The sequence below is a fragment of the Drosophila mauritiana genome, chromosome X, assembly GCF_004382145.1.
Source record: "Drosophila mauritiana strain mau12 chromosome X, ASM438214v1, whole genome shotgun sequence".
Taxonomy (NCBI): domain Eukaryota; kingdom Metazoa; phylum Arthropoda; class Insecta; order Diptera; family Drosophilidae; genus Drosophila; species Drosophila mauritiana.
In genome coordinates this window covers 16,681,099-16,695,355 of record NC_046672.1, presented here as the reverse complement: position 1 = coordinate 16,695,355, position 14,257 = coordinate 16,681,099, and the positions used below count along the sequence as shown (strand labels likewise).

The following is a 14,257-nucleotide window of genomic DNA, read 5'->3' as shown; positions in this document are numbered from 1 at the left end:
CTTCATTGTGGTCTTTGCCTTTTGAGATCTTGCCAGGCGCCTGCCCATTTTGGGTGCCGCCTTTTGATTTATGTGCCATGGCACAGATGTGTGAGATTCCCGATCCCTGACTGCGATTCTCAATCCGATTTCGTTGACAGGCCCCGAATGATTCAGCGACTGGTGGCCGGTCACATCCAGAATGCCCAGGGGCATTCCACCTACGAGGTGTCGGCGGTGAGTGCCAACAGCTCCTTCTCCACTTTCGGTCCTTCCACGACGGAAAGGACCAGTACCTCAACATCCACGACAACCACAACGACGAAGCCAACTCCTTTGAGGAGCAAGGCGAGCAGCAGCTACCGTCTGGCCAAGCCATCGATTAGGCCGAGATTAACCAGCACAGTAGCCACGACGAGATTTAGTAATCCGCCGAGCATCTCGAGATCCACAACTCCGCTGCCTCCACCCAGATTCAATACCCCGAGTTCCTACAAGGAACGGGAATCCGACGATGATGAGGCTCTGCTCAACGAGCCCGACGACTTCGACAACTGGGACAATGGCATCCTGCGGCTGAGCGCTGGATCGGGCAAGGAAGCCGATGCTCCGGCCAAGAAACCAGCCAAGGAGGACCAGAAGAAAACGCTGGCCGACCAGGTGAGGGATGGCAAGTATGGGCTGATCGAAAAGGAGCTCTTCCGCCGCATTCCCAAGCGACCAGGAGTGCTGAGCTATGCTCGCAACTCGGAGGTGCCGCTGGACAACGAGCGGAACTACGGTGGACTGAACGAGGAGGACATCTGGCTGGCCGAGGATCACCTGCTGGTGATCAAGGGTGGCTCTCTCAACGAGGAGGCGGAGGACAATCAGCAGGGCCCGTGGCCGGCCATCGATGACTATGATGCACCCGGGAGACAGATTAAGTTGCCAGCAAATCCGGCGGTGCCGCCTCCATTTCCCGTGCAGCTCGAACCGAACGGGCCGCTGCAGCTTATCCGAGATAATCAACTCGAGATCCTCCGTCCGGCGGCTGGCAATGCAACGCTATCCGCTAAGGGAGCCAACTACCAGGGCCACCAAGGCGCCGCCGCTGAAAATCTCGCATCGCATCCTGTTGCCCGGACGGGAGCGACTGCAGCATCTCCGGCAGCTAAGTCCGCGGATGCCGCCGGTCCGGATACCGGTCCGGCCTACGTCTATCCGGCGCCCTATGCCCCTTGGCTGCTCTACCCCTCTAACGACTCGGTGGCGTCCAAGGGCCTGCTGAGGACTCCGCCGCTCCTGGGACCCTGGCTGATCAACGGACTGAATGGCAATGGTTCGCTGATCGGGGATTCCCCACTTCCAGGCAATGTCAGCGATTTCGACGAGGATGATCCCTCGCTCTACTATCCGCCAGCCTATACGTTCGTGTACAGGAGCAACTACTCGAATCCTGTGCCACCAGGTCCGCTGGTGCCGGGCATAGTCCTACCACCGCCGCCGGATCACTTCAGCCGACTCGAGGGCGGTGTCTCGACGAGAAGACCCCCGACCACGACCAGCAGCACCACGAGTAGTACGACCAGCAGTACCACGACCAGTACCACCACCACCACCACTTCCAGACCTCCAGTGCACTTGCCCGCCATCCGAACGTCGTATAAGCCCAAGTACAATGGAATCACCTACCTGCCACCGCCGCCCAGACACAGCTCACCCAAATATGTAGAAAGAGTGCCCGTGCCGGTGGCCGTGCCCATTCCGATCTATCCAGTCAACTACACACCGCGACCCCAGCTGGTCTTTGTGCCCAGCTCCACGGAGGGCTCTCGCCAGGATCAGTCACTCGATCCGCCGCTTTCCAAGTCCAATCCCATCTACTACGAGTATTTCGAGGCCAAGCGGCAACCGGGCTCAATCAAATCGAATGCCATCGACGACTTTCTGGCCACCAAACCGCCCAAGCGGCACCATCACAGCAATAATCTCCACCAGCGTGAGCATCTGCAGCACTACAAGGCGTCGCCAAGTCCAGCCAACGATGTGGCCCCCGAGGTGGTCAACATTACGCCCAAGCCCAGGACTGCCCAGCTGCAGCTACACGCGGAGTACGAGGCATCACTGGGCCAGCTTCTTAGAAGCAACCTTATTTCGCCAACAGGAGGAGCAAATCCGGGGCGATTCCAGGTGAGTCAATGCTTTGAGCCTAAGAAATTATAATAGTAATTCAGGAATTAAATTAAATATTAATTAAGCTATCGTAGATTATATGATAATGTTTTATTCTTCTGTTATATTTTGATCAAAAGCTCAAGACTAACATTGACTGCTAAAATATAGGCAATGCAAAACGATTAGTAATTTCACCACAGCGCCATCTATGGTCTGCCTGAAAAAGCTTTTAACAGTCAAATAAAAATGCTGCATAGTTTCAGGCTTAATGCTACTAGAAGTGTGTTTTAGTTATTTCTATGTTTGATTGATTGCATCGTAAATGTAATATATTAATATTCTATATTTACAGGCCCCCGACTTCGACAAGCAGCCCTTCCTGCCCATGGTGAACTACAGTGCGGATGAGCACGATCAGAACGCCTTCAAGGCGATAGTTTACCAGCCTCCTGGCCAGCGACAGCGTCATTTGCGGGTCGGCAAACAGCAGCTCCAGTTGGATCCCAATCTGGATGCCACTCAGCCGGATTCCTACCTACCGGGTCGCCACTTCCGCGTGGGCAAACAGCACCAGCAGCAGCCCATCTATGAGCCGCAGATCTACAGCACGCCGATACCGCAATTTGTGGAGGATCAGCAACAATTGAGGCCCCCGTCTCCTGTCCAGTCCAATCCGCTGCAGTTTTGGCAACGACCTCCGCCGCAGTTCAAGAGGGTGCGTCCGAGCAGCAAACAGGGACACCTTGCCCATTCCCATCCGCATCCTCACTATCCGCCGTACTATGTGCCTGGGTATCCGAGTGCTCCGGCGGCAGAACCCCTATACCGTCTGGTGCCCGTGGCCCAGCACAAGCACTGGAGGAACAAGCAGCCGCAGGTGCAGCAGGTGCAATCGCAGCCCATCCAGGTGCAGGCCCAGAATCAGGGCTATCCCGATCGGAGCGTGAATATCGGTCACAGTCTCGCCGGCGATATCCTGGTCAACTACAACACGAACAACCAGTTCAATCCGCAGGCGGAACTGGTGCCCCAGGCCCAGTTGGCGGCACCGCCTCCTCCGCTTTCCTATCAGGCCCAAAGTGGCCAGCCCTTGTGGTCCGAAAGGGAACGGGAACGGGATCGCGACAGGGAGCGATCGGTGAGGCAGTCAAGGGAACAGCAGCAGCAGCAGCAGTAATAATATACGCACTATATCATAATCTGAGTAATCATGTCGATAACGATGGTTCTATGTCATTGATAAACGTAGTGTCAAAATGTGATCTATACGGAGGCCAAGCCGAACCCCCTATCGAATCCCAGCCTAGACAATACGAGATGGAAGTCGACCATTTTTTATAGAGAAATCCTTTCTGTGTATACCATTTCATTACGGTCTTTGGATTCCATACACCCAAATCTTTTAATATGGTCTCACGTTTGTTCTTTCAACATTTCTATATTTTCTACATTATATTTCGAGCTTTTCTGAATACAGAATATTTCTTGTACTACAAAGCTTTTTAAAAAAATTAAATTTTTTCTGATTAACCGAATAAGTCCATTAATCCACGTTCTTCGCCACCACTAACAAATAGTTACGTTATGTAGAGCTGGTCATATAAGAAATAAACCCCGATTTGGTCCTGCTGCTCACCTCTCGATGGCGATCAACTATCGATATGCAGATACATATATATCGCCAATCGCTGACAGAGTTAATATATATTTATACCACATTTAAGTACCTACATATATCCCTATGCGGTAAATATATATATTCGAAAACCTATGTAAATAAAAAAACGAGTGTAGGCGCTACGGACACCACTTAGTCTTAGGGGCAGTAAAATACATAAATACTTTATCGATATCGATAGAAACGAAGGATCCGTCGTTTAGCCTTAGCTATATGTTTTATCCTGCACACACACTATATGTATTATTTTTTTCTATTTATTGTAATCTGTTTTTGAATGTTTTCCAAAATCATTGCAAAACTTTGTATAAAAGCCATAACAACTAAGGTCACTATAAGTTAAAATCACGCTATGCAACTAATGAACACACTATGCGTTAATTAAACATTTAGTTTGTATACCATACATAAAAAATATATCTTTTTTTTTGATTAATGTAAACGAATAAAATAATTTGTAGACAAAAATTCTTATTATCGAAATAAAGCAAAATGAAAATAATGATGGTTGTGTTATTAATATAAAACCTAATTTCAGATCAATAATAAACACTTTAAAAATTGATATTTTCAACGTTTATTTCAATACTCACCCTTTAGCTTTAAAGTTAAGAGTTAAGGATATGCAATTATCGATATGATATCGGTTATTTGTCATCGATAAGCAACAGCTGGCTGGATGTAAACAACGGTATTGGCGCAGCCGCAGGACGAAAAGAGAGCGGAAGAGCGGATCGAGAGAGAGTTTCTGGGGTAGGAAGGACGAAAAATCGATGAAGGACTATCAGCAGGAAGCTCTAAGGAGCCGATTGACTTTGGGCCGTAAAATGATTACGGGCTAAAAGCTAAAAAACACTTCGCGCGAGAGCGAGAGGGGACGTGCGAGCGAGAGGGAGAGAGAGAGAGGGCAAAAGGAGCAACAGCGACAGCAAGCGAAAACTTGGAAAAATCGCTGCTAAAAATAAAACAAAAATTAAATTTAAAAATTCTAAAAATACACAAATTAAAAACTTTAACTGGAAAGCTGCTGGAGCACTGTAACAAACAATCAAACACCTTGTGTGCGTGTGTGTGTGTGTGTGCCATAACTCCTGTGAATTTCCAGCATACAGGAAAAAAGGAAACGGAAGAAGAAAAGCAGCAAAAACGAAGTGAAAATCAAGGAGGAGCCAGAGGTGGAAAAAGCGACCAAAAATGGCATTAGAACAGTCAAAATGACACCTACAAGCTGAATAAAATCTATTTAAGCCATCAAATTGATTCGCACACACACACCCGCCACACACACACGCACGCACACAGGAGAGCTGGGAAAACACCACCCACTTTTGTGAAAGGAGCAGCAGCAGGAACACGCCCCCCCCTCGACGAGCAGCCGGCACCCGCGCCCCTCTGCGCCAAGCGTTTAAAAATAGCCACAGCTCTGGAAACCAAATATCCCTGGAGCGCAGCCGTTCGAGAAAATGGTAACGATGAACTCGGAGGCGGACAAAACACAAGCCACCAATGCCAGCAGCACCGCGGCGCCGGCCAAGACGGACTGCACCAGCAGCAACAGCAGCGATCCGCTGGCGGTGGCCATTCCGGAGCCACAGTCCGCCACCGCCGTCGTTGGAGGAGGGGGAGGAGGAGTAGCACCCGGCACAGCCACCCCATCGCCAACACCACTTTCCAATGGTAGTAACAATGGCACTGGGTCATCGGTCTCACCGGCAGCAACAGGAGCAGGAGCAGTAGCCACAGCAGCAAGTGCTCCAGCAGCAGCAGCAGCAGGCACAACATCGGCATCCCCGCCAGCGAGCAACCCAGCCACTGCATCCACATCCACAGCCAGCGTTGTTGGAGCCAAGACGGCAGCCGCCACCACCACATCCTCCTCCTCGGCCACATCCTCGTCGACGGCGGCGGCGGGCAGCAAGCAGAGCGGCTCCAGCGGCGGGCTGCTGACCGTCAGCGGGAACCACCATCACCACCACCACGCCCACCCACAGCAGTCGGCGGCGGGTCAGTCGGCCGCCCAGCCGCCCCAGCCGCCCACCGCAACCGCCTTAGCGGTTCCATCGGCGTCGCACCACCAACGCGGCGGAAAGAACGAGGATGCACCCAATATCCTAGTGTACAAAAAGGTACTTATTTCCTCTATTTTCTACCCAACGTTCTTGAGCCTTACCCATACTTACTTAGCCAAAGTTATCATTTTATTGCAACTAAATACATTGGTGAATAAGTGCAAACCTTTGATTGTTGCCTTGAACAATGCCTTGCAAATTTGCATTCGCTAGATAATTGCATTTCACTTTCTGTCTTTGGAGTGGTTCATTATCTTTATTATGCACATGCCAGCTTATTGATTGCCAGTCAGTTGTGCCGCTAATTGGGGCTAATTAAATCGATTCCATTCCCAGATGGAGGCCATCATCGAGAAGATGCAGGCGGAGTCGACGGGCGTGGCGGTGCGCACGGTGAAGGCGTTCATGAGCAAGGTGCCATCGGTGTTCACGGGTGCGGACCTGGTCGCCTGGATCCTCAAGAACTTCGACGTGGAGGACGTGACGGAGGCCCTGCACTTTGCCCACCTGCTCAGCTCGCATGGCTACATATTCCCCATCGACGATCACGCGCTGACCGTCAAAAACGACGGCACCTTCTACAGGTGAGTGGTAGCTCTCTCTTTGCATCTGGGCATACAGATATATATAAGCAATTCTCGCACAGATTCCAGACGCCCTACTTTTGGCCCTCGAATTGCTGGGAGCCCGAGAATACGGACTATGCCGTCTACCTTTGCAAGCGCACCATGCAGAATAAGACGCGTCTGGAGTTGGCCGACTACGAGGCCGAGAACCTGGCCAAGCTGCAGAAGATGTTCTCCAGGAAGTGGGAGTTTATATTCATGCAGGTGAGACGACTGTCAATAGAGAATATAGTTCACAAATCACTATCTTTTGGATACTCTTTTATAATATTAATATTTTAAATCTGATGATTTTCATACTATTTCATATTTCCAGGCCGAATCGCAGAGCAAAGTGGCCAAGAAGCGGGATAAACTGGAGCGGAAGGTGCTGGACTCGCAGGAGCGCGCCTTCTGGGATGTCCACCGGCCAATGCCCGGCTGCGTCAACACCACCGAGATTGACATAAAGAAGGCCTACAGACGCGGTGGTTCCAGCCATGGAACCGGATCCGCCGGCGCCTCCCTGGCCAAGAATCCCGTCGAGCAGCTGACGCGGATCATCGCGCTGCGCAAACAGAAGCTCGAGCGTCGCACAATCAAAGTGTCAAAGGCGGCCGAGGCGTAAGAAATCTATTTATACATAAAAAAATAATTTAATTAATACTTAATTAATTAAAATTAATACTATTCCGCAGTTTGGTTGCCTACTACGACCAGTACAATGAGTTCGATTACTTTATAACCTCGCCCGAGCTGCCGAATCCTTGGCAAACAGACAGCACCGAGATGTGGGATACAGAGAAGAATAGGTAAGAAACTTAATTGGTTAAAATAATAATTAATACGTTTAATTAATGACTAAATTACTTTTCAATCCAACAGCAAAGAAGTTCCTGTGCGGCGCGTTAAGCGCTGGGCATTCAGTTTGCGGGAGTTGCTGAACGATGCCATTGGACGCGAGCAGTTCACCAAGTTCTTGGAGAAGGAGTACAGCGGCGAGAACCTCAAGTGAGTGCCTTCTATAATCCTTGACTATATAGGAAATTAAGAAATCCAATAACAACTTAAACTCCTCCTTAAAAATGTTTCTAATGCGCATTGATTATCAACAATATCTTCTTCACTTCTCGCAGATTCTGGGAATCGGTGCAGGAGATGAAGGCGCTGCCGCAGTCGGAGATCAAGGAGGCGATCCAGAAGATATGGCAGGAGTTCCTCGCCCCCGAGGCGCCCTGTCCGGTCAACGTGGACTCCAAGTCGGTGGAGCTGGCCCGCGAGGCGGTCAACTCGCCCAGTGGCCCCAATCGATGGTGCTTCGACGTGGCCGCCTCGCATGTGTATCACCTGATGAAGAGCGACTCGTACTCCAGGTATCTGCGATCCGATATGTACAAGGATTATCTGAACTGCTCGCGCAAGAAGATCAAGTCCATACCGAATCTGTTCGGGGTGAAACGTTGAGATACGCTGCGGGGATTCCCCGTCATCGCAGTGGGCTAGAACGTCCTTGTGTAGGGGAATTACCAGTTGAACTAGGTACTCATTCGGTACTCATTCGTTGTTACTCATTTGATTAATCTGCCACTGTGTCGCGTGTTCTCTCGATTTTGAAGTACTTTTTATGTGATTGTTTGTTGATCGATCGATTGATTATGCGTTACCTCAAAGTGCCCCAAGAAATACTTACAACCAAATTTGCCCATAGTAGCCGCCATCTCAAGCTGTAGCTATCTCCCTCTAAATCAGACGAAAAGCTAAAACACCACTTACTATGCAAATAAGAAACTGCCAAAGGCTTGATTAAGAACAAAAAATAATCGAATACTGGAGGTTTTTCTGAAATCAATGGATATTTTAAAACAATTACCAGCTGAGGTCTAATATATAGGAAATGGGAACTAATTCCCCCACCGAAAAGCAAAGTCCCCAGGAATTCCACAGCAATATTGTAAACTTTATAATTCCACAATTGGAGATTTCGAAAACTTGATCATCCTATTTTTTGAAGCCACACAATAGTTGTTTTCAAATCTCTAGCGATTCTCAGTTAAGCCATCCGGAATGTACTTATTTTAATAACCGAATACGAAAAGTTGAAGACGAAAGACAACACCAACAACCGCCGAGACCTTATTCTCATACTCATAATATACAAGCAAATACGAATTATTAATTATTAACCGAAATGCAAACGATCGTAATCGAAGACACCAAGAAAATATGAAGAAATACTATAGAGAAACCACTAGTAAATGTCAAACTGTAACCAAAAAACACCAAAGATACGAAAATGCAAAAAAAAACCGATTCTAAGAGGTACTTATATTCAAACTAAGAGAATTAGCTTAATTAATAGGAAATCAAAGCGGAAATCTTACGTAAATTGAAAATTGAAAACTCACGCATGCCAGACAGCTTTTGTCCGCATGCGATGCGATAGCATTCAGCTTTTCTGCCGGTCAAATTTTAAACAGCTTTTGACACGATCCCCTTTCTATCAGAGAAATGTAAAAAATGAAATCGTTGGCTTAAGTTCCTTTAACACCTTGATTAGGTGTCTCTTTTCATCGCTCCCTCTCTTTCTCTCTCTCTCCCACACACACACACACACCAGCACAGTTACCTGCATACCCATACACACCCACTCACATATCGTTAAGGCGCCAGAAAAATAAGAAAGAGAATAACTAAGATTTTAATCATAATATTTCTTGCCGCTCACTGTGCGCGTATGTGTGTTTGACCGAGAGAGAGAGACGGCATAATGTTTTTTTTTGTTCTTAGTAAATGTTTAGAATTAATTATGTTAATAATAGACATTAAAGTTATAGCAACAAGTGGAAGATTGAAAACGAGAGTGCGAGAGCCAAGTTCGGTTGGGCGAGTGGGCAGTGAAGTAGGATAGATAGGGTCAAAGGTGTGATAGCTTATAGGAAGTTAGATCAAACAAAAAAAAACAAGTGAGCTTTACAAACAAATAAAGGGGCTAAACAATTAGGGAGACTTGATAGCCGCAACGAACTTGGTTCTCTTGGTAAAATCTCTCCCAAAATATATAATTCGGATTGGACAAACGGGGTAAGACTCGAAACTATTACACATACAGTTGCGTCCAAAACATTAGCAGCGTGGGCTTAAAACAGTCGAAATATCCTTACCTAATACGAAGTGTCACAAGCAATCAGCTGTAGTTTTGTGTCTTATAAGAGAACTATTCAAATTTCAAATTAGGTACTCGAAAATAGGATTTTCTTATTTTATTATTAGAAACGTTACGTTATATTATACTGCTATTATTTTGGCCGCAACTGTGTGAAAGTGGACGCAGCTATGTATTAATGTGAAACATCAAACTGATCCTCGGATCTTTCGGAATAGCAATTAGACTTAGGTAAACTAAGGAACTTGAAACTTGGAACTATATATATACACATGTAATTTGCACACACACTCATGCACTCATGCTGCCTACTTTTGGGCCGAAAAAAAAGGAAAAACAAAGGATACAAAAATCAGAGGCGTATTAAATGTATTTAATTAGGATCGCATTGTGTGTGTCTATCTAATTGTAACTGTAATTGTAATTGTAAATGGTGTCTACAAATTAACAAGCAAATAATAACTATAACTATACCATATGAAGTATACAGAATTCAGTAAAATTAAAGATAAACGAAAATAGAAAAAAGGAAACGGAATAATTATAAACTACGATATATACCATATATCTCGATGTGCGTCTGTGTGTTGGTAGTGACAAATTTAAATCGATTTCGAAATAGCCAAAGCTAAGACAAGAAAAAAAACTGGGAAACCCCCCGAACTCACACACAAATTTTCCTTTTGGCTTTCCACTGTTATCGTTTGCCAGATTATATATAATTACATATATATATATATATTTATATATATGTATATATAGGAACTGTTGGCCAACTGTTTTCCCCCTTTTACTGTTCCAACGCCCCACCTAATGAAAATAACCATTAAATGTAGCGGAAACTATAAAAACTCTAAACAAAATCGATGAAAAACTAAGTGGTTAGAAAGGGAAATTGCCCACTTAAATCGGAGAAAACTAATTAAATCAAATAATCAAAAAATATTCGATATATGTACGTGTACACAACAAGCAACAGCAAAACAACTTTTTAGGTTTAGCCAGCAGAAAAAAAAATTAAAAACAAAAACACTACGAGCAACATAAAAATAAAAATCAGTAAGTATTAAATAAACTTAAACAAGCAAGGAAAACTACATGAAAAACTTAACAAATGGCCGCGTTTATTGTAAATTGTTCAGCAAGAAAAATAAAAACTGAGGTAAATAAATAAAAGCGCAATTTAAGCAACAAAAACAAAAATATAAAATAAATGAATTCAATTGTGACACAACACTGAATAAAACACAAACTTAAGCAAAAACCAGAGATAATGCTGTAGTCGAGTTCTCCGACTATCAGATACCCCTTACTTACATTTTTCTGGGATATCGATAGATATTGGGGTATAAAATATACAATTCTTTGAGTTGTTTTCCATATTGGAATTTTACACGAGTAGTTATAAAAGTAGGTGGTTCCGTTGAAAATGGGTAGAAGCCCCGTATTGAAATCAGAGTTTCCGTTGGCATATGGCCATGCCGAACCCAAATCAAATGGCGATAGCGACACCACCCACACCCTGCTCCGACTGTCAGATGTTTACCTCTGTTTATACATTTTTTATTTATATTTTTTGTATTATTACCCGCGAGGTCTCGAGATAAGCCTAAGCAACACGACTTCCCGTCCCATAAGCCATAAAGCTTTGCTGCCTCGCTATCAATTTGTCTCCCGGAATATGAGTATGAGTCTCAATTTGGAACCGAATGTGGCCAAGTTTTATCCGGGGGATGCGACTTATCTAATTTGCTTTGGCTGGGCTTTTGGCCAAGATACAGATACTTGCGAATGGCAGTCAAGTTGAGATGCAGGAAAAGATACTCAGATACAGATACAGCAGCATGCGACGTGACCGGCATTTTGCACAAGTTTTTCCCGAAGGCGATGCTACGGGCAAATGTGAAGGGGGCGAGAGGGGATTATTTTTTAGAGAGCAGCCCGATCACGTTTTCGCTATAAAACCTTAAATGGGACTTTGCCTCTCTAAGTCCCGTTCTCTCTGGAAATCCATATATCTGCGTACCTCAATAAAAAACAAAGAGTGATCATCTCGAGTCATTGCACTGTTGTCCATGTGTTCATTGAACTATCCTATGGGAACATATATGATATAATCTAATCGGGGTAACGCTGCCCGGTGCTTCGTATCCAGGCTAATCGTGCCTATTCGACGCCTCATTCGGGGCATTGATAATCCATTGACCCACATTTATTTTAAATTAAATACTCGTACAATACAATACAACAGAAAACAATATTTGGATGACGCAATCGGGTTTTATTGTTCAATTTTGACGGATCAAAAAATTAGTCCGATAAGGCAAAAGGTAATGTACAGTCAAGCCTACTTTAGGACGTAACTTCTTGTTTTAGCGCGATATTGCAAATCAAACCCTGAAGATTTAATTCTTGCTTTATCTTTTTATTCATAAACGAACTATTTTTGAATAAAACTAGTGCTAAACTCATGTAGCAAACGAGGAATGATACGCAAAATGATTTCTTTATCTTATAGTTTTTATGGCATTTCTTTTGCGTCTTCATAATCTTTTTTATCTCCTGTACTCGTTAAAAAAATATTTTCATTTACCACTTTATAACTTCCAATGCAGTGGCTTCTGCTGCTTCACAAAATCTGTAATCTCTTCTCACATCTTAGTGAATTCCCGAAACTCCTCGCTGAGATCCTAAATCCATGGCTCACGACCAAGGTAAGCACCATAAACATTTCTGAGAGCCAACTATCCGAAAAGACACGAATAAATACCAGTAAGTGCAGATTTCACCACTTGCCAGGCCAAGAATGTGCGAATAAAGATAAAGGAGCAGGAAGATAAGAGTGCAGAAGACGCAAGACCGAAGAAAGAGCAGAAGACTCCAGACAGAAGGTTGGAAGACAGGCGACAGAAGAGGTGTCTTCTCTTATCAGTGCTTTTGTGTGTGCGTGTGCAGATCGTAAAGCTGCGACAACAACAACAAGCGTTGGCCCATCGCCGCCTTAATGTGTCACATTGGCAATCAGATAACGGCATCTCTTATCACCAGGCGCTCGAACGCAGAATCGAGAATGAGCGAATGAGCAGCAGCAGCAGAGAGAGCGGCGGAGCGAAGAATTGCGAAGACAGTCTTCAACTCGCACTCGCGTCACGATTCACACAGCTCACATTGTAGCTGCGAGAGGAGGAGAGAACCAAACTAGTTCTACGAAAGTTCCTAGAGATGCTGACGCGATCACTGTGATTTTCGCCAGAAAAGATTTATGATCAATAAAAAATTCTCTTTTTTTTTGGTTTCTAAAATAAATAATTGATTTTATAAATATTTTAAATAAAATATTTTCTTATGGCTTCTTCATTTGGGTTAAGTTTCAAGGAAGAACTTTGTGTTTTTGGGCAGTTTTCAAATTTTATTTTAGCATATTCGCAAAGTTGTTAAGTCTGATAATTTTTACACCGCTGCTAGCTTTTCTTTCATTAAGGTCTTGTAAAAGCTATTTAAAGAAAGAAGTCGATAAAGCAAAACATGCAAAGTTATAATTAAATTACAAATAATCCAAAGCTTATAAGGATTCTTCACTTAAATAAAATTGCAAAGTTCATAAACTTCAGTTTATAAAAATATATTCATTCCAAGGTTTAAGAATTACATATATCAAATTAAGCTATTATATTATATTTGTAGTTACATTGGCAACTAATATTTTTTCCAAAGCCGTTACAACATCTCTGGTGCGAAGATTGGAGAGCGGAGAGTGGAGAGCATCTTCCCGAGCCGCAACAAAAGCAACAACAGACGCCGCCGCCTCAGTCGACGTTGGCAGCGGAAAGCGAGGCGCTGGCAGCGGTGTTTGCGATCTGCCAGTCGCTTCTCAGCATTCTTCGCCTCTGGTTCGAAATTCTCAGGCCGTTCAGAAAAGAAAAGCATAAAGACCCTACCGAATAAAGACCGTGGAACAGGGGAAGCGGGGGGCCAGCGCACAGAAGACGGAAAAACAGAAAATAACAAAAATCCATTTCTATATACCCAGCATCGACATCGAGAATCCACGTCGAGATCGAGATCGAGATGTGTAAATGAACGCAGTTCCTGCTCGTAGACCGGTCGTCCGTAGTAGTAGCATCGTTGTGTTCCACAGTTCCAAAGTTCAGTGAGTGGGCAAAAGAGGAATCCGAGGGTGGAGTCTCCAAATCCGAAACCAAAACCAAATCTTAAATACGAATCCTGCGCGGAGGAGGAAGAATCGATCCAAGATTTGTTGTAATGGTGCACAGGCGCTGGATTTTCTGTGAGAGCGGCGAGGATCCAAACTTCAGGAAGGAGCACTACGAGTATACCCAAAGCCAGCACCGATAATTCCAATCCAAGCGAAATTCCCCCAAATAAGTCCATTCAACTTGCTGCAATTATTTGTGCCAACGATCTCGATCTCATTTGCAACCGCAAAATAATCACAACATAACAAAACAAAATAAAAATAAATTTAAAAACAAAAATCCCCCACACGAAAAACAATTGAAAAGCGTGCATAATTGCTAATATAAAACAAAAGAAGGAAAAACAGAATTTCAGTGCTTTTTGTTTGTATTTTTTATTGTTTGGCTTT

The 14,257-nt window shown here is 44.7% G+C and overlaps 3 protein-coding genes across 6 annotated transcripts in view; all 3 read left to right on the top strand.

The window, feature by feature from the left end:
- The window catches only part of LOC117147964, a 31,516-nt gene extending 27,233 nt beyond the window's left edge, over positions 1-4,283 (top strand). For all 4 annotated transcript variants that reach the window (XM_033315112.1, XM_033315111.1, XM_033315110.1 and 1 more), the window contains 2 exons: positions 141-2,151; positions 2,489-4,283. In XM_033315112.1, the coding sequence (XP_033171003.1) occupies positions 141-2,151; positions 2,489-3,313 (2,836 nt within the window). In that variant the 3' untranslated portion in view covers positions 3,314-4,283. The remainder of the gene's footprint in view (positions 1-140; positions 2,152-2,488) is intronic.
- Positions 4,284-4,514: 231 nt separating this feature from the next.
- Positions 4,515-10,888, top strand: LOC117147805 (regulator of G-protein signaling 7). The gene is made up of 7 exons (XM_033314857.1): positions 4,515-5,940; positions 6,220-6,467; positions 6,530-6,713; positions 6,826-7,112; positions 7,187-7,300; positions 7,374-7,499; positions 7,625-10,888. Exons 1-7 carry the CDS (start codon positions 5,278-5,280, stop codon positions 7,950-7,952), a joined length of 1,950 nt encoding a protein of 649 aa, XP_033170748.1. The 5' UTR covers positions 4,515-5,277; the 3' UTR covers positions 7,953-10,888.
- Positions 10,889-13,509: 2,621 nt separating this feature from the next.
- Positions 13,510-14,042, top strand: LOC117147265. The gene has a single exon (XM_033314089.1). The coding sequence runs from the start codon at positions 13,915-13,917 to the stop codon at positions 14,005-14,007; it is 93 nt and encodes a 30-aa protein (XP_033169980.1). The 5' UTR covers positions 13,510-13,914; the 3' UTR covers positions 14,008-14,042.
- Positions 14,043-14,257: the final 215 nt, after the last annotated feature.